Here is a 21,046-nt window from a genome sequence, read left to right on the forward strand (position 1 = left end):
CTCTATGTGTGTGCAGATGAACTGTGTGTTTGTCTCTCTCTTTCTCCTTGTGTGTGGATGAACTGTGTGTGTCTCTTTCTCTATGTTTGTGGATGAACTTTGTGTGGGTGTGTGTCTCTCTCTATGTATGTGTGGATGAACCATGTGTGTGTGTGTCTCTGTCCATGTGTTTGCATGTAGATGAACTCTGTGTGCGTGTATCTCTGTCTATGTGTGCATGTGTGTGGATGAAGTCTGTATGCCTCTCCCTCTGTCTCTGTGTTTGTGTGGCTGAACTGTGTGCATGTCTCTCTCTCTCTGTCTATGTATCTGTGGGTGAACCGTGTGTGTGTGTGTGTCTCTGTCCATGTGTTTGTGTGTGGATGAACTGTGTGCGTGTGTCTCCCTATGAGTATGTGTGTGTATGAACCCTCTATGTCTCTCCCTCTGTCTCTGTGCTTGTGTGGATGAACTGTGTGTGTGTGTTTCTCTCTCTTTCTCCGTTTTTGTGTGTGGATGAACTCTGCGTGTGTCTCGCTCTCTGTGTTTGGATGAACTCCGTGTGTCTCTCTCTGTCCATGTGTGTGTGTGGATGAACTGTGTGTGTGCATGTGTGTGTGTCTCTCTCTATCTATGTGTGTGTGGATGAACTGTGTGTCTCTCTCTTTCTATGTGTGCTTGGATGAATTGTGTGTATGTGTGTGTGGATGAACTGTGTTTGTTTGTGGATGAACTCTGTGTGTGTGTTTCTCTCGATGTGTGTGTGGATGAACTGTGCATGTTTCTCTCTCTGTCTATGTGCCTGTGTGTGGGTGAACTCTGTGTGTGTCTTTTTCTGTCTCTGTGTGAATGAAGTGTGTTTGTCTCTCTCTCTTTGTGTGTGTGGATGAACTGTGTGTCTCTTTTTCTATGTGTGTGTGTGGATGAACTTTCTGTGTGTATCTGTCTATGTGTTTGTGTGGATGAGCTGGTGTGTGTCTCTCTGTCTATGTGTGTGTCTGTCTATGTGTGTGTGGATGTTGTCTCCTCTTTCTCTCTGGATACACTGATGGCACTGACACCTCAGCTGAGGTTTGCAGTCCCGCCCAGCACGCGCCCCGCAGTCTCCCAGTGGAACACTCACCGCCACCAATGGCAGGCGCCGAAATTCCGGGGACAGCCAATCACTTGTTGTGTTTCGGTGTGTCCACGCGCCGGCCTGTGATTATAAAAGGCGCTGGGAGGATGGAGCTGAGAGAGATTGTAGCGCAAGCTCATGGACAACAGAGGGGAACATCAACCCCTCTCATTGACTGAGAGAATGGCCTCCGAGTCCGACAGCAATGCAAACTTCTGCGAGCTATCCTCCCTCAAAAGGGGGGATCTGCTGGAAGTGTCACGGACACTATTCACGCACTATGGTATTTATCTGGGGGATGAGAAAGTTGCTCACCTGATGCCCGACATCCTGCCCTTGTTTACCGACGACAAGAAGCTGATCCGGGATGTGGTGACCAACCAGCGGCTCATCCTGGGCGTCATCTCCAGGAACGCGAGTATCAGGGTGGACTCGGTGGAGGATTTTGCCTACGGAGCCTGCATTATAGTGAACCACATGGACGCACTGTGTAAGAAGCCGGCACTTCCCAATGAAGAGGTTGCAAGGAGAGCAGAGAAACTGGTGGGAAGCACAGAGTACAGCCTCTTGTGGAACAACTGTGAACATTTTGTTACTTACTGTCGATATGGCACAGCGGTGAGCATCCAGACTGACAAGGTAAAGTTGGATTACGTGCTTGTGGACACTTTGGATCTGAATGTTATCCTTCATGTTCTGTATATTTAAGTTTCTAGCATAAAATGTGTTTTAATTCTTGCAAATCTTTTTTTAAGATTATAGTCTAGGTTACTAATTTGGATCAGCATGTGGTTGGGTTTTAATTCAATTAAGTTTTGCGTATTCCACAGACGGTTGTGGTCTGGGGAATCAATAAAAGACTCTCTCTCTCTCTCTCTCTCTACAATAAGTACAGATTTTCTCTTGTAAATGTAATTCAAGATTGGCAAATGTTTTCATTTTAAACTTAAAGTATATGTACTCTTAAAATGGCTTCTGAAAATATCCTTGAATGCTCCTGTTACCGGTATGTACGAATGCCCTCCGAAACGTCTGCTTTGGAGTCAGCAGGAACTTCGTATTGACCCCAAATGAGCAACAGCAGAGACTAAGTGGCAGTGCAAGCACATGGTGCAAACTTCTTGCTTTCTGCTCAGAAAATCCGTGCTAGTTTTAGGTAGGTCTACAACACCGTGTCAGTTCTTGTATCAATCCACTTTTCCAGGCCAGACCAGAGCGTAAGTTCCCCCGCCCCCGGTCCGCATCTTCAAATGAGTAAGTGCAAAGATCTCCTGAGTATGTTTGCCACATGCAAAACATATTTTCCAGAGAATAGCTGGGTTGGCGGCCAGCATTGATGATCGGTAATGATCATTTAAAAAGGGCAAGAATTTCAAAGTCAATTAAAGTCACCAGTAATAGAATGAAAGCAAAATACTGCGGATGCTGAAAATCTGAAACAAAAATTTCTGGAAAAACTCAATGTCTGACAGCATCTGACCTGAGCGTTTTTTTTCAGTAATTTTTGTTTTTGCAACAGAATGGTTTGGCAAAAAGCAATTGATCTGCGTTGGTGCTTCAATAAATATAAACCGTCACAGGTCGAACTTGCACTACGGCAGAACATTATCTTCCCGAGCTGCAACTTCTTTTAAAGTAACATTGTTTTCCTGTATTTTTCTCCGTACAATTGCAGGGTTTAGTAGAAAAACGTATTGGATTTCTGTCTCTTGGTCTAAATCTTATTGTTCATTTCTAATGTTATCTGGGCTTTCTGTTAAGTTTTTAGTTGCATCATTTTGTGATATTCTTGGAGGGCTATTAAATGCAATTAGGCTATGTGACCATCCAGAGGGGGAATGATCCGACTAGCGTTTTGCTATCGGTATTCAACCTTGGGCCAAGCAATACCCTTTGAAACCAAGGTTTGGACTTAAGCAGCAGAGTCACAGGCTCTGAATTCAATGACCATTGCATGGGATATACATGTATACAGGACACAAACAGGCCATTCGGCCTAACTAGTCCATACTGGTAAAAGCAAAATACTGTGGATGCTGGAAATCAAACAAAAACAATGCTGGAACAACTCACCAGGTCTAACAACCGTCTGTGGAGAGAAAAACAGCTAACGTTTTGAATCCATATGACTCTTCAGAGCATGCTGGTGTTTATGCTCCACTTCAGCCTCCTCCCATCTTTCCTCCTCTAAATCCATTGCCTTCTATTCCCTTCTCCCTCAAATGTTTTTCTAGTTTCCTCTTAAATGCATCTATACTATTTGTGTCAATCACTCAGTTCCATATTCTTAATGCTCTTTGGATAAAGTTTCTTCTGACTTCCTGATTGAATTTCTTGGTAACCACCTTATATCGATGGCCTCTAGTTATGCTCTTTCCCACAAGAGGCAACGTTCTCTGTCCGTATCCTACTCATATCAAACTTTAAAAATTTTTGAAGACCTCTAATCAGTCTTTCAGCAGCCTGTCGATCCTTTCCTGATATGAATACTCTAATTTCTGGTATCATTCATGTAAATTTTCTCTGCACCATCTCCTGTGCCTCCACACAGTTCAAGTGTGGTCTAACCAAGTTTCAACACTTTAGTGCAACGTCTTACATTTTCCTTCTAGTCAAGAAAGGCTTGCATTCATATAGCACTCTTACAACCACCAGTTTTCTCAAAGCACTTTACGGTCAATGAAGTACTTTTTGGTGTGCAGTCACTATTGTAATGCAGGAAACACAGCAGCTAATTTTCAGTCCGCGAGCTCCCAAGATTAGTAGTTTGATAATGGCCAGGTAATCTCTTTTTTGTGATGTTGATTGAGGGATAAATATTGGTCAGGACACTGGAGTTAACTCTCCTGCTCTTCTTGAAATAATGTCATGGGATCTTTTACATCCACCTCAGTTTTACAGCCCATCTAAAAGCTCTGACAGTATCATATAGAAATTATTCTAAGGGAGACCTTCTGAAGAGTGCATAAAAGCCTGATTAGAGTTCCTAAGAGTTTTTAGCAAATGCAAATTGGTTCCATACACATGTCAACCACTTTTTTGTTTCTCACCTGGTAATTCCTTTTATAGGTAGCACATACAGTGTTGAAATTTGATAACTTGTTGGTGTTTACTACTTTTTAGGGTGTTTGATTCTCACTGGGTCAGTTTTTTTAGCTTTTGGATTGCCTTTGGCATTTTCACTTTGCATTGGAATAACGTTCCAGTATCTTCCCACAGCAGTCTGTTTACAGATGCTGTTTCACAGTAGGAAGCACATTTATCATGTTAGGAATGTTCAAAAGGAATTCCCATCTATGAGAAAGATATGTACAATTGCATGTGGGATTTGCTCATCCCAGAGTCACATTTGAAGAGATTTGCCTCTTTGTCTAAGAAATGTGCCATTTCCTTAAACAGAACCTCCACACAAGTTCCACTACATCGAGCTATTACTACAACACTACATTTGTGACCAGGTCCTCCCAAGCCATAATCGGATACATTTTCAGCCCTATCTTTGGTAGACTAACTCATCAAACAACCAGAACTTTGTCAGGAAAAAGCACTTAATGGAAAGACAGCAACAGCACTTTGTTTCTGCATCAGGTTTTTAAGATGCATAGTGCCCCATTGGTTCACACATGCTTATCCAGGCCCCTAACAGCAGGAGAATAGGAAAGCATACTGCATGGTGCTGGACCACAAATTAAATCATACAAGTGAATTCACAATATCCTAAACAGCCACAATTCCTTCACTTTTGTGGCAATCTCTTGCTTGTTCAAGACAGTAAGCAGAGTGGACAAACCTTGTTAGATCAAGGATAGTTGCTGTCTATTGACACTATTTCAGAAACCCATGGATTAATGCAGAACAGACTGCAGCTGGTGCCTCTACCCAGATTCCAATGGACCATCCCATTTTCATGCTGAAGCAGATATGCTGAGATGGCTCAAGTCATCTGTTTGTACTTATTTCAAAGTTATTATCCAAGAAGGAGTAGCCATGGGCAAACAACTGCAATTTAACTGCTGTACTTCACCATTAACTCCTTTAGCTCCTACCTTCTGCCTGAGTGAGGTGGTCTCAATTTATTCTGGGTTAAATTTGGACAGACTGACAATCATAAAGTAGTGGCTTTAAACTCTGATTTTAGCATGTGTGGCTCCAATTTCTAATGGACCCATTTTGGGGCTCTTTTGCAGTAAGGGCAAGAGGGATCACTTATTTAAGTGGAGAATAACCCTGAAGCCAGTTTGGGCTAGGAAGCAACACTGATTTATATAAATGACCTGACAATTGTATAAGCCAGTTTAATATCCACTTGATGTACACATCAAATTTGATTGCCTTTGCAATCTTTTGTTAAAATTACTATCATATTGGGTGAACATTAAGTTCAAGATTCAATAAAACTGCTAAAAATATTTTCAGCTTCTTAGGGGCAATTCAGTTTTGTTCTGGAGACCTAATTAAGTATGAAGTGCTAAAATAACCACTTCCACGACCCAGAAAGCCCTAACCAATTTCTAGATTGTTGACTTGCTGGCGAATTATTATTCTACCTTTACATCTATGCGTTTAATTTACTGGTAAACTAAAAGACTTTGATGCAGTGAACCAGATGTTGGAGTTTTGTGATCCATCCCCGTTACATTGAATGATATTCTTTCACATCTACATGCTGCTCCTCAGCAACATCAAAGTCAGTTACTACCTGTATGCTAACAACAACTATCTCCATCGACTCTGGAATCCTGCACAGGTGTCTCTAAGTGATCAGACGGCTTGTGCAACATCAAGCAAATATTGGGAAGACCAAAGCCATGCCACTTAGTCCTGCTACAAATTCAGTTCTTTAGCTAAAAACAAAAAAACTGCGGATGCTGGAAATCCAAAACAAAAACAGAATTACCTGGAAAAACTCAGCAGGTCTGGCAGCATCGGCGGAGAAGAAAAGATTTGAAGTTTCGAGTCCTCATGACCCTTCAACAGAACTTGAGTTCGAGTCCAAGAAAGAGTTGAAATATAAGCTGGTTTAAGGTGTGTGTGTGGGGGGCGGAGAGATAGAGAGAGAGAGAGAGAGAGAGAGAGAGGTGGGGGGGCGGTGTGGTTGTAGGGACAAACAAGCAGTGATAGAAGCAGATCATCAAAAGATGTCAACGACAATAGTACAATAGAACACATAGGTGTTAAAGTTAAAGTTGGTGATATTATCTAAACGAATGTGCTAATTAAGAATGGATGGTAGGGCACTCAAGGTATAGCTCTAGTGGGGTTTTTTTTTAATATAATGGAAATAGGTGGGAAAAGGAAAATCTTTATAATTTATTGGAAAAAAAAAGGAAGGGGGAAACAAAGGGGGTGGGGATGGGGGAGGGAGCTCACGACCTAAAGTTGTTGAATTCAATATTCAGTCCGGAAGGCTGTAAAGTCCCTAGTCGGAAGATGAGGTGTTGTTCCTCCAGTTTGCGTTGGGCTTCACTGGAACAATGCAGCAAGCCAAGGACAGACATGTGGGCAAGAGAGCAGGGTGGAGTGTTAAAATGGCAAGCAACAGGGAGGTTTGGGTCATTCTTGCGGATAGACCGCAGGTGTTCTGCAAAGCGGTCGCCCAGTTTATGTTTGGTCTCTCCAATGTAGAGGAGACCACATTGGGAGCAACGAATGCAGTAGACTAAGTTGGGGGAAATGCAAGTGAAATGCTGCATCACTTGAAAGGAGTGCTTGGGTCCTTGGACAGTGAGGAGAGAGGAAGTGAAGGGGCAGGTGTTGCATCTTTTGCGTGGGCATGGGGTGGTGCCATAGGAGGGGGTTGAGGAGTAGGGGGTGATGGAGGAGTGGACCAGGGTGTCCCGGAGGGAGCGATCCCTACGGAATGCCGATAAGGGGGGTGAAGGGAAGATGTGTTTGGTGGTGGCATCATGCTGGAGTTGGCGGAAATGGCGGAGGATGATCCTTTGAATGCGGAGGCTGGTGGGGTGATAAGTGAGGACAAGGGGGACCCTATCATGTTTCTGGGAGGGAGGAGAAGGCGTGAGGGCGGATGTGCGGGAGATGGGCCGGGGGGGATGCTGTTGTTGTCTGGCGCACTGACCTCTACCTCGCGGAGGCTGAGCGTCAACTCGCAGACACTTCCTCCTACCTCTCCCTGGACCATGACCCCACCACTGAACATCAAGCCATTGTTTCCAGGACTGTCACTGACCTCATCTCCTCTGGGGATCTCCCTCCCACAGCTTCCAACCTGATAGTCGCCCAACCTCAGACGGCCCGCTTCTATCTCCTACCCAAAATCCACAAACAGAACTGCCCCGGTAGACCGATCGTCTCAGCTTGCTCCTGCCCCACAGAACTCATTTCTTGTTATCTTGACTCCCTTCTCTCTCCCCTTGTCCGGTCCCTTCCCACCGACATCCGTGATTCCTCTGACACCTTACGTCACATCAACAATTTCCAGTTCCCTGGCCCCAACCGCTTCCTCTTCACCATGGACGTCCAATCCCTCTACACCTCCATCCCCCACCAGGATGGTCTGAGGGCCCTTAGTTTCTTCCTCGAACAGAAGCCCGAACAATCCCCATCCACCACTACTCTCCTCCGTCTGGCTGAACTTGTTCTCACGCTGAACAATTTCTCCTTCAACTCCTCTCACTTCCTCCAAATAAAAGGTGTGGCTATGGGTACCCGCATGGGCCCCAGCTATGCCTGTCTCTTTATGGGGTATGTGGAACATTCCTTGTTGCAGTCCTACTCCGGCCCCCTTCCACAACTGTTTCTCCGGTACATCGATGATTACTTCGGTGCTGCTTCATGCTCTCGTCGGGACTTGGAAAAATTTATTAATTTTGCTTCCAATCTCCACCCCTCCATCATTTTCACGTGGTCCATCTCTGACACTTCCCTTCCCTTCCTTGACCTCTCTGTCTCAATCTCTGGTGATAGACTGTCCACCAATATCCATTACAAACCCACCAACTCCCACAGCTATCTCGACTACAGCTCCTCACACCCCGCTTCCTGTAAGGACTCCAGCCCATTCTCTCAGTTCCCTCGCCTCCGTCGCATCTGTTCCGATGATGCTACATTCAAAAACAGTTCCTCTGACATGTCCTCCTTCTTCCTTAACCGAGGTTTTCCACCCACGGTCGTTGACAGGGCCCTCAACCGTGTCCGGCCCATCTCCCGCGCATCCGCCCTCACGCCTTCTCCTCCCTCCCAGAAACATGATAGGGTCCCCCTTGTCCTCACTTATCACCCCACCAGCCTCCGCATTCAAAGGATCATCCTCCGCCATTTCCGCCAACTCCAGCATGATGCCACCACCAAACACATCTTCCCTTCACCCCCCTTATCGGCATTCTGTAGGGATCGCTCCCTCCGGGACACCCTGGTCCACTCCTCCATCACCCCCTACTCCTCAACCCCCTCCTATGGCACCTCCCCATGCCCACGCAAAAGATGCAACACCTGCCCCTTCACTTCCTCTCTCCTCACCGTCCAAGGACCCAAACACTCCTTTCAAGTGATGCAGCATTTCACTTGCATTTCCCCCAACTTAGTCTACTGCATTCGTTGCTCCCAATGTGGTCTCCTCTACATTGGAGAGACCAAACGTAAACTGGGCGACCGCTTTGCAGAACACCTGCGGTCTGTCCGCAAGAATGACCCAAACCTCCCTGTCGCTTGCCATTTTAACACTCCTCTCTTGCCCACATGTCTGTCCTTGGCTTGCTGCATTGTTCCAGTGAAGCCCAACGCAAACTGGAGGAACAACACCTCATCTTCCGACTAGGGACTTTACAGCCTTCCGGACTGAATATTGAATTCAACAACTTTAGGTCGTGAGCTCCCTCCCCCATCCCCACCCCCTTTGTTTCCCCCTTCCTTTTTTTTCCAATAAATTATAAAGATTTTCCTTTTCCCACCTATTTCCATTATAAAAAAAAAACCCCCACTAGAGCTATACCTTGAGTGCCCTACCATCCATTCTTAATTAGCACATTCGTTTAGATAATATCACCAACTTTAACTTTAACACCTATGTGTTCTATTGTACTATTGTCGTTGACATCTTTTGATGATCTGCTTCTATCACTGCTTGTTTGTCCCTACAACCACACCCCCCCCTCCACCTCTCTCTCTCTCTCTATCTCTCCGGCCCCCACACACACGCCTTAAACCAGCTTATATTTCAACTCTTTCTTGGACTCGAACTCAAGTTCTGTCGAAGGGTCATGAGGACTCGAAACGTCAACTCTTTTCTTCTCCGCCGATGCTGCCAGACCTGCTGAGTTTTTCCAGGTAATTCTGTTTTTGTTTCAGTTCTTTAGCTACCAATTTGATATTTCCCTAGCAACTGACTTGAGGTTGAATCAAACTGTTCACAAGCTTGGTATCATTGGACCCTGAGGTGAGTTTCCAACCACCTATCTGTGCCAACACTGACCACCTCTGTATGACATAAGCCAATTCCGCTGGTGTCTTTGCTCATCTGCTACAGAAGCCCTCATCCATGTCCTTGTTAGCTCCAGACTTGAGTACTCCAGTGCATTCCTGGTCGGCCTCACCAATGCTGCCATCCAAAACTCTGTCCGTTCCCTTACTCTCACCAAGTCTTGGTTTCCCATGACCCGAATGCTTATTGACATATGTTGGCTCTTGGCTAAGTAACAGCTAGGTTTTTAAAAAGTTCTCATCTTGTTTTCAAATCTTGGCCTTGCTCCTCCCTATGAATCCTCATCTAGACTGAAACCCTCTTTTTTTAAAAAAAAATCCGTACTCTTCCAATTCTGACCTCTTGAACATCCCTGATTTTAATAGCTCCAGTGTTGGTGTCTGTGCCCAGGCCCTAAGCTCTGGAATTCTCTTCCTACATCTGTCTCTTGACCTCTCCCTTTAAAAGCCACCTCTTTGACCAAGCTTTGTCATCAGTTTTAATGTCTTATATGGCTTAGTGTTAAATTTTACTAATGTTCCTGTAAAGTAGCATTGGTATGTTTTGCTATTTCAAAGACACTACATAAATGCAAGTTGTTGGCTTACAAGGCTTTCAAGGTGATATCAAGTGATATTAAAGTTGAAACAAAACTCAATTGGTAGGCAGATAGTTCCTTCTGGAACTAACTAAATATTCAACACATTTTCAGTTGGTATTTGTAACTAAAGAGCTTGCTTAATTGAATGTGAAATAATAATGATATTATTATTTAAATTAATGCAATGTAACATGAGGTCAGGGGCTGATCAGCAGCTCTAACTTTTTAATTAGACATCAACTAATATTCATCAAAATGGTGGTTACTTTGTCATTTCAGTCCTTTTTTGTCTGAAGTTAATGTATAAACATTTTAAATCAATTTCTGTAAAATTCAAAAGGCTAAATTCAAAGGTTAATGTTTTATATTTAAGAAAAAAAATCATTACCTTGAATCTGTTTTTATAAAAACAGATTACATGTTCTCAACTGTTTCTGGACTGCATGCAATAATACACGTTTTTACAGTACCAGCACAAAAGAAACGATCATACATGGTTGCACAGTTCCATATATTAGGGGATTCTTGGTGACCAGGCTAGGGTCATTCCTGGTCTGTGTTTCTCTTACTTTGGAGGATGCTGATATTGGCCATAGTGATACGTGGGCTAAGATGTGTTGCTGTAAAGCTAACAATCTCTATTGTCATTGTGTATTAAGTTTGTCTCCTCAGTAGGTAGCCCTGGGGCTGGAAGTGTTATGGGGGCCTCTTCTGATTTATGAAGTTTACAATTACATTTTTTAAGAGTGCTGATGACAAAGGAACTGGTTTGTATTACAGTTGTATGAGGTAGTTGACCTAACAGTGCAAATAACCAGACTGCAGAAGCATTCTGGTTTCAAACATTAAATTTGACTCCACTTTCTATTGTATAGTATCTTCAAACAAGGTGCTCTGATGACTTAACTATTCAAGTGTTTTGGCAATTAAAACATGTTACTTCTCTACTTATTTCTTTTATGGAGGCATGGCTTCACAGCCACTGGAGACCCTTCACAATTTTACTTAAGTAACTGCTTTTCAACTGTGATCCAATATGGTGACTGGTTGAGAAATTTTCAATTATCTACTGTATCATACTGATACTGTTGTACATACACACTTCCAGCAGCTGTGACAAGATGGTATTGGGGAATGAAATACATCACTTGGTCATCAAAACAATTTTGGCATAACCAAACAAAATGGATGATGGGAAAATGAGCTATTGGTGGAGTAGCTAGAAGCTTCATCAGAGGTGGGTTTTTAAGGAGGGTTTTGAAAGAAAGGGAGGTGAGAGGTACTAGAGGTTCAGGGAGGTACTTCCAGAGTGTAGGGCCTGGACCACTTATATTCCTGTAAGGAATAATGCTTCTTGAACTGACTGGGAATGGAATGAGTCAGAATTCCCAGAATTTCAGAAGAGGTAATGGCAATCTTCGTCATACTCCAGTAATTAGAGCACATAATGTGGCAAGATGCAGCAGCCAACTATTTTTTTTTTGTCACACTTGAGCCAACATAAGGTATGATTTAATGTTCCCTATTTTTACAGCATAAATCTAACCGCAGGGTTATGAAGTAAATGCCCCTCCTACAATATCAGGTTATAATATACAATTTTTGTATAACCAACCAAAATGGATGATGGGAAAAGGAGCTATTAGGTAGTGTAACTAGAAGCTTCCCCTCTGGACCCAAGCTCTGCTGTTGAGTATTGTCTAACTTTCCTTTTGCCTCTGCTGTTTACACCCCTACCCACGTTTGTTCTGAATGGGGTCCTTTTCTGCTCCAAACCTGACTTGATAGCCCTTTATTGCTGGCCACCTCTTTTGCAGCAATCCTAGGCTCTAGTCCCTGGAGATGCACATTGCTTCCCTTGCTACACACAAAACATTATCCACCATATCCATTAAGTTAAGATGGAGGATAATTTTTAAACCCATCTTTTTTCTAGGGGTACAGGCCAGGGAATCACTTAAAATGGAGCACTTTGTGTGAAACCTCACTCTCATTGTAATTGAACAGGTCACCATTTTAACTGCCCACTGCATTTGGGTGGCCAAGGGGCCTCTTAAGAAGCAGGCATGCATAAAGTTTCCTCTAATTTCTCTTTGCTATGCAGTCTGCTTGTTTCACTGTAATTCCTCCTAAGATTGCTGTGCATGAGTGCACCTTAAAGGGAATGCTAGTTGTTTGACTTTTTTTGTTTCCTGCACTGTACATTCCAGATTGCTGCACCACCCACCCTGCTTCCTACCCCTCAGCTTGAATCAAACATTTTGTGCAGGTGCCTCATAAATTTATTTGAATAGGACTCCTATTATGTCAAAAGCATTATGGTTGCATTTAACTTGGCCCTGAGCAGGGAATGTTTCCTCCAAACCCCTTGTTCTGGACCCTTCAATCACCTGAAGACTGTTTCCATCCTCAGTCCTAATTTTAAACGTCCCTATTAAATCACTCTATCATCTCAGTTGTCCTTTCTTTTCTAAGCTTTTTCCCAGGGCGGAAGAGTCAATTACTAAGGGACATAGATTTAAGGTGAGAGGAGAAAACTATAAAGGTGATGTGCAGGGCAAGTTTTTTATGCAGAGGGTATTGAGTGTCTGGAATTCGCTGCCAGAGGAGGTCGTGGAAGCAGGTACGATAGTGGTGTTTAAGAGGCAGCTTGACAAATACACGAATAGGATGGGAATAGAGGGATACGGACCCCGAAAGTGCAAAATGTTTTAGTTGACGGGCGATATGATTGGTGCAGGCTTGGAGGGCCGAAGGACCTGTTCCTGTGCTGTAATTCTCTTTGTTCTGTTATACTTGTACTTCCGCACCAGACAACATCTTGGTGAACCTATGCTGCACCCAAAATTCTGGCCTCAACATACTTTTCTATAAGTTGTAGCCTGAACTGCAAACAGTACTCCAACGGTGTTTTTGCTACAGTATGTTTAAGAATTTATATCACCATTATATCTTCATTTTCTATTTTATACCTCTTGTCAAAAAATCTAATTCTAGGAGTTTTAAATATTGCACACTTTAGATGCTGCTTTTAATATTTTGTAAAAGCTCACCTCTGAGCTCTTCCACAGTATCCCATGAATTCCCCATTCAAAGTATAGTTAATTCTTGTTTATCACTGCCCAAAATCATAATTGTTTTTTTTCCTTGCTGAGATGTGCTGCCTATTTTGAGGATTCTGTCTAATCACTGAACTTCCTTCTGCTCCTTAAGGGTGGATATATTAAGTCAGTGGAAGTGATAGGGACAAATTGGGAGCAGGCAAAGCAACTCCTGAAATTTGTAGCATATTTTGCAAGTTATATCGGCTCCTTGGCATCATTTTAGCTGAAAATGTAGACTACTGTGGTTTGGTTGAATTACTTAAGGATGTTACTATGACAAAAGGCTTGGATTCAGAACAGTGGACTGTTCTCTTGTATACAGAGCAGCAGCAAAGCTGAAACCAATGCTTTAACTGGTGCAGTAACTTGTGCTAAATGCTTCAATATGTAGCATTTAATTTATTCCTATTTCTTTGAACTGTGGGTTTTCTGTGTTTCACTGCTAGACTGAGTGTGCCCCTTGGGGCACAGTTACCTGGCTAACATTCCAGTCATTATACAAATGGGAGTTCATGGGGTTTTACTTATTTCCTTGCTACCTCATGGAAGCTTTCAGTTTATAATATTTGTTTCTGATATGACAAACTTTTAACCTTGTTTGCATTTTTGACTGGAGCTCATAAAGAAGCCTTTTGGTGAACAGTCTTGGTTTATGTTCATCCACATTTTAGAAGGAAATCGCATCTGTTTTTCTGGGGGGGTGAAAAAAGCCTTCAGACACTCTCGTGTAATATCAAGGTTCAGGAAATCAATGAGTGCCAGATATTTTATCATAGAAACTTGCAGCATGGAAGGAAGTTATTTGGCCCATCATGCAGGTGCTGTCTGAGGGAGCTGCCTTTTGTTGATTTAAACCATGTAAGTTCCCATCCTCCAGTACCTGTCCAACTCCCTTTTAAAATTATTTGTGGAATCGACATTCCAGATCCTGAAAACTGACTAAAAATGTTCTTTCCCTCTAGATATTTTTCCTATTTTGAATCCATGGTCTCTAGTTATTAATCCATTCAAGGGAATATTTTCCCCTACTTACTCCAATAAAATCTCTCGGATAAACTTCTTTTTGGTCACCTTGACCTTCTCTTAAGAGTCCTAACGTTCCAATGTCTCAAGGTGAAGTTCTTCAACCCTGAAAACACCCTTGTAAACCCCTCCTGTACCCTTCCTAAAGCTTTTAAGTTTTCTTTCCTGAAGTGCGATGTTTAGAATTGTCCATAATACTCCAGCTGAGGCTTAACCATTTATATAAAGTTCTAGCTTGCTTTTCTAGTCTGTTCCTCTTTTAGAAACTCAGTCACTCAGATGCTTTTTAACCACCGTGGCATCTTTTTTGAGAATTTGTAGGGGGGTCACAAAGTTTCTTTGCTCATGTACACTCCCAAGATCATGTCACTTATAGTAGTGTTTTCCATCATTAGTCCTCCTAAAGTGTACCATTTCATTCTTCTCTGCACTAAACTCCATCTGCCACTCCCTGGCCTTTCCATCATTGTATCTGTTTTCCTGAGGTCTAAGTAACGTCCTCATGATTTACTTTACCCAAGTTTAACCATTCAAAACCATACGGTGGCTAAAGTTAATACCACACTTAGAATGAAATAAAGAATGGTCAACAATTTTAAGTGTGAAATCTTCTGCAGCAAAATTGTTATTTCATGCATCTAACTGTACAGGTTTGAGCATTTTATGACTTTTCTCTGCACTCTGAAATGGGCAGATTCATAATGCTGTTTATATTCTCAATGACAGGACCAGAATCAGAGGTTCCAATGGTGAAGATTTATTCTAGTGCTGGTTGCAAAAGCAGTTCTGACTCTGGTGAGCTTTAATGTAATCAAGCTGGCCCGAGTGCCTCCAGAGGTATAGGAGGCCCACTCTAGCCAGTGAATTCTCCTTGTACTGCATATGGCACTTTAATTCTGATCTTTTGACCTAACTGTACAATTTAATTTCTTTGGCCTGTATTGATCATCTATCAATATTTGAAAGTCCACAGTTGGAAACAGACTGACTTTTCTACCTAGTTGCTGGTTTAATACTAACCAGCAATGAGATGAGCTGATTGCCTGGCACTGTGGGTTGTTTTGTTGAATATTCATTCATAGCAGCTTCTGCATGGAGCCAGCCTAATGGAGGGTGTAAAAGATCTGGCCAGTGGGTCAAATTTAAGCAGATGTGTTCACTTAAAGCCAAGAGTCTACATATGAGAACAAACAATTTGTTTTGGCATTTTTTTCAAATTTAATATATCAAAGACGCATCAAGAAAAGAAGTGAAAAATGCAATGTGAAGGCACAAAGCTGATTCTGTGGGCAATTGAGGGTATAATACTGCATTCCAATTACTATTAGCTGACTAGATGTTCTTGTAGCTGTGTGGTGGATAAGAGGGTTTCCCTACTTGGCACTAGAGGATCCCTCCCCCAGAAGACAGCGGCTCAGCAAGACCAGCAGAAGGTGGTAGCTAGCTCAATACTGTGCACTACCCATGTGATCTTGGAGGCTTGGAAGAAGATTGCACATTGTGGACACTACCAAATTGTCCTCAGTAGTACCATTTACCAGGAGATGACCTAAATATATGTACCTCAATGTTTTGCTTGCCAACTTGTTCCACAGTTACTATTTACTCATGCTAAACCTTCATGCAAACAGTTAGTCTTTCATTGCATTTTGTGTATGTACTTTGTGTATGCCTATTTTTCAGTAGACCCTACAAGATGCAGAGTAAATCTGAACTTGGTTATGCATTTGTTTGTCCTCGAAACAAGTGTTACTATTTAGCATCTCAAGGCATTTTTTTTACAATGAATCTTTTCTACCTTTTTAAATATGTTTTCACTTCTTACCCCCTAATCTCCTGAAGGCATTAACTCCTTCCTGTAAGTACTGTGGTACCCAACTCTGTTTTCTTGGAGTGACCATTAATTATCTATGAACCTTGATGAAGTGTATCAACTGGCTACTCAGTTGTAGGGGCATCACTGTCAAGCTCAATTCTCTCCTCTAATGTTCTCATGAGCATCAGGAACACTTTCCCTTGTCTTCCTTTTTTCAACAATTCATCTCTCTGCAGCAGCTAAGTACAATTGTAGCATTCTTACTATTGCTTGAGTAGATAATCTAAGAAGCTGTGGCTGAAACCTGAAACTTCTGCTCCATACAGTTCTATTACTCACTGAATAAACTTGCAGGGTTTTTGAGGAGCCCTTGTGCACAGTTGGTTTAGTGTCATCACTGGCACTCAGCCATTGGAGTGACCTGTGGTGTGTTATAAGCAACACATGACTCCATTATATTTCAGCTCTTTTTTTAAGTCACCCTACAGAGAATTAATTCAATGGCAACTAACCCTTGTTGAGATGTGGGTACAATTGTCTGATCTCAAGCAACTGATGGAGATAGCCCTGCCTCACTGACATGGGCCATCTGTTGCCCAGGTAACACTGGCAGATGAATGCAAGCAATTGGCTAGCAGGGAGCTCACTTTCTTGTGAATGGACTCCTCTATATTGTTCCATGGCTTCCTGAGCTGTTAATTGCATTTACCAAATTGTTCTGCTGATAAATGAGAAACTCCGTGTGCTGCACTCGATTTGTCCCATTTTCATTAGTTGCTGTGGGACCAGCGTTCAGTAGTAAATTTGGAATATTGAACAAGTAAGCTGCTTCCTTCCCTGATTGTTTGAGACTTTCACTGTTTGTTGTTCAAGTTGGTTAAGTTAGGACTACTTTCAGCTTTCCAGTTTGGTCTGGAGGTGGTATTTGTGTGTGGACTAATAAATGGAGCTAAAAGTTGTCTTTGGGTTTTCATACTTTAATGTTTCTTAGTGGATGAACTCTTCCTTTAGTACTACTTGGATGTGCCTAAACTCTACAAACGCTACATTTTCTAACTAAGATGTGAAGCAGGCGACAAACTGCAACTCAACCAAATAATTTTATTTGGTTGAGTTAGAGGAGATTCTTGAATTATGGAAAATATTAACAATTAAATCTAAGTCACACAAATCAGCCTGTTTTCAAATAATAAGCCATTTAAACACACTGACATCTCCTCAACATCAGTGAAAATGTGACTCTTTCAAATGGAGAGCATGGTCATCAAAAGCTGTTGGTAAATATTTAATAGTTGCATCCTCGCACACTAATACATCAACAAATGGGTCCATGTTTTGGCTACAGTAAGATTGCACAAGTGACTTTCTAAGGAGTTTCTCACTGTGTCCAGGGGGTTTGGAAATTAATGGGCAAATTAATTGTAGACTTCTTGAACAAGGACATTTTGCTCCAGGTGGTCATCTCCTAATGTAGAAGAGTGAAGGTAGTATCACATTTCTATTACTTAAATAAAAGACCAGATACCATCAGCTACTCAATTTTCCACATTTGGCTTCTAAGTAGAGTAAATGATTTCATAACATGTTGTTTTACATAACTTGTTTATTCCCTTGTCTATTTTTAATCTCTTTAGAAACTTATCCCATTATTTATTTGTAATGCTGTATGCCAATTTCATTTAACACCTTAGTTCAGCCAACTCACTCCTCATGTTTCTAAAATAACCCTAATCCAACCTGATGCCCTTGGTTTTTATACTGATTTTTCCCTTTTTCTTTAAAACTGGCCACCATTCCTGAGGTGTTCACTCTACTTAACACCTCTTCCCTTGTAGGCATACAAACATACTGATTGAGGAAGGAGTCCTATGCACACTTTAGAAATTTCATTTCCTTTTCATTTTTTTACCCTTTGGCTGTCCCACTCAATGAGTTCCACTGAACTTTTATTTCCCCTTTTTTTTTTGCCGTGGTAACTAAGTACGATTAGAGAGGCTTTCCTCACAACAAACGGTGGCTGAATTTGTATGCTGTTGTGTTTTCAGGCCTAGTCGCAGATATAAAATCTTTGCCATTTAATTAAAATGCAAGAATTACGCTTGGACAGTATTCAGAACTCGCTTGTGTTCCCTCTGGTTCACTATAGCAACTAAGTAATCTAATCAAGGGCAGCCAGACTCTCCACATCAGTGAGTAAATTTACATGGGGTTTAAATAATCCATACTCTGATATTGTGGTTTTTAATAGAATGTTTGTTTGGGTTCTAATTTACTGAGTTTGAAAAGCAAAGAATGCAATTATCAACCATGAAAAATATTCCTGTGAACAAAGGAACTGCACTAGTTTTTTTTTGATATTTTAAATTCCATATGAGTGTTACAAGTAACATTACTGGACATTCAGTAAAGGCAGTGTCAGAGTTAAAATTGATATGGCTACTGTAGATTAATTTACAGCAGTGTTTTAAAAGACTTCCCAAATACTCCTAGGTTTGAGCACACAACAAACATTAAATTGTAGGCCTTCAAACTAGGATTCCTGGACCACAGTATCCCAAGGGGATCTTGTTGGGGGATGGAAGTATTTGTTGACTTGTATTTGTTGAGTTATTTTGCTGCATATTGAAAATAATACTTGGCTCAATAATAAGACTTTATCCACATTTTGAAGGCAGCATTGTCCTTTGGAATTTAATCCTACCGTGACCTTTTTTTATAATTGCAAATGTGCAGAAACATCCATGTTAGTTGACCACTTAACTTTGTAAATTTGAACCTAAGCTGGTTCTGTAATTGTCATAGTTGAACCTTTTTTAGTAACATTACAATTTTTGTTTTTCAGTTCTGTGAAGCAGTGAAGACTATAATCCGGGACCAGAGGAGCGTTTTTGTCACTGCTGCATTAGGACTGGCTGGGATTTTTTGTCTGGGCTTTGGGCCCTCCACCACTCTCCCCACAGTCCTCATACCATTCTTCCTATGGATGGCTGGCTAATTTGTGCAGTGGCCTCAAATGCAATGTAAATATGTGTTATAGCTTACCAATTATGTACAAAGAGGAGGAATACAATTTATAAATGTTCATCAGTTTCAGAAAAAATAGTTGGCCTTTTTGTGAGATGTAGCTCCATCAATACACAAAATAAAATTGTACTGGGCTTACTGTGTAAGCCCGTCTGACTTTTTAAAATGGAAATTTTTGTATGGAATGGACTCCTAAAATCAAACATTTTAATGTAACTTTCTTACTTTATAACACTAAAGATGTACTATGTTTGAAATCTTGAATACTTGCTTTGGAAATGCACCTACGTTCTTGCTTTAACTTGCATATGCTAACTGTTCAGTTTTGGCCACACAGCATCCTCAGTGGATTGAATGTCCAAATGTGTATTTGCTCACAGAACATTAACAGTTCTTTTTTAAATTGGCATCTATAAATACTGTGGGTCCTAAAATATTTTTAGATTAAGAAATAAAACACTTTTTTAAAAAAAAGGACTTTATTAGTAGATTTATTTTATCTGCATGCATAACCTGCACCCCACACAATGTCTATGGTTAAATTACATATACAAAGTGGTCTCCAATTCATAATTAAAATTCACATCTTTTGAACAGAGCAACAATTGTGCCAGAAGAACTAAGCTCACCATCATTGCTTGTTTATCATTAACAAATGAAGTGACTATCTGGTTTCTTTAAAACTGGATGGGATTGCTTCAACTAGTTATCCTTCTGAAATGGAACAAATTCCTTTTAAGAAAGATCACCTTGTTGTGATTTAAGGTACAGTGGGAATGAAGCAAACATCTTGGACCAGTTTTTCACCAAGTTGGAACATCTCTTGAGCTCTTTAAAAATGGTGGGCAGAACCCAATTCAGAGATTCCTGCCCCATTCCCATTTCCGATAATTCTTCCTGGTGCAGATAGATCACCCACATGCAGCACTTCTGCGCTTGTGGGCACTGTTGTGGAGGTGATAGTTTAACCCCTTTTTCCCCCTTCACTCCCAAATACTTTTTTTTAGTGGAGTTCTCCCCCCTTCAGTAAGTAGATGTGATTCAGGGCCTCTTGGAGGCAAGAAACAGTGCCAAGGAAGGAACCAAAAGTAAAATATTCACCTAGCATTTTTTCATTGACAGGTTTTAAAATACAGAAAAGAAGTTCTTTCAGTTTCAGTAGTTCAATGCTGTATTGCAAGTTAGGTTTTTTTTATTGTAGTGATTGATTATAGGTCTCTGTCTTGCAAAGATAAGTTGACTGTTTCATTGTATATAAGTGTTGAAACACATGAGAGTACTTTTTACATGAAGTGCTTTTATGCAGTCAAAACTGAAGGGAGCAGTGGGTGGAATCATCCCAGATTTGCACTAATTGCAGTAGCGGATGGGGGGAAAAAAGGACTTTTGACCTGCAATGGTGTCGTTTCATGCTGTAGTGTCTTGATCCTGCTGCCTCATTAATTTTGCATTCCCAGGAAAGACCATTATGGCGGGTGGGCTCCCATTTGTCCACCAAGCCATCACCTCACGCTTCACCATTCCGCGTGCCATATTTAAAGTGCAGTCACATGCACACTGTGCTTCCAGCCAAGGACTGTTGCAAAGAAGGCATAGCCCTGAACGGCAAGAAGACTTGCAGCACCCTGCCATGCTCATCTCCCTCACGCCACTTTAATGATGCATCCCTCGAGCACCCTGTTTGGACACCAGTGGAGGCCCACTGTGATGTCCACTACCTTACACCCTCTCTTTCTCCCCGCCCCCCCCCCCCCCCCCCCCCCACCCCTCTGGTTGCAGGAGGGGCAGCAACATCACTAATCAAGTATGGGAGGCAGTGGCAGAGTGGTCAGCACCAAAGTCCACACAAATGAGGACAGCCACCCAATGCTGAAAAATGATGGATGATCTTGTTCCACCAGGGTAAGTCACTCTTTTCATCATCTCAACTCTCACTCTCAAACTCATCACACATCCACAGGGA

At 41.9% G+C, this 21,046-nt stretch overlaps 1 protein-coding gene across 1 annotated transcript; it reads left to right on the plus strand.

Annotated features, from left to right (window-relative positions):
* Positions 1-1,222: 1,222 nt before the first annotated feature.
* Positions 1,223-19,536, plus strand: LOC121281466 (lecithin retinol acyltransferase-like). Its single transcript, XM_041194415.1, has 2 exons — positions 1,223-1,735; positions 18,902-19,536. The coding sequence occupies exons 1-2, from the start codon at positions 1,235-1,237 to the stop codon at positions 19,052-19,054; spliced, it is 654 nt and encodes a 217-aa protein (XP_041050349.1). The 5' UTR covers positions 1,223-1,234; the 3' UTR covers positions 19,055-19,536.
* Positions 19,537-21,046: the final 1,510 nt, after the last annotated feature.

Source organism: Carcharodon carcharias, chromosome 1, assembly GCF_017639515.1.
Source record: "Carcharodon carcharias isolate sCarCar2 chromosome 1, sCarCar2.pri, whole genome shotgun sequence".
NCBI classification, from domain to species: Eukaryota; Metazoa; Chordata; class Chondrichthyes; order Lamniformes; family Lamnidae; genus Carcharodon; species Carcharodon carcharias.

What these genes read in the sequence shown, in the direction of transcription:
- LOC121281466 (XM_041194415.1), top strand. Translation starts at nt 1,235, where the DNA reads ATGGACAACAGAGGGGAACATCAACCCCTCTCATTGACTGAGAGAATG. An exon ending in TGAGCATCCAGACTGACAAG is followed by an intron (nt 1,736 to 18,901) that starts GTAAAGTTGGAT and finishes TTTGTTTTTCAG; the next exon opens with TTCTGTGAAGCAGTGAAGAC.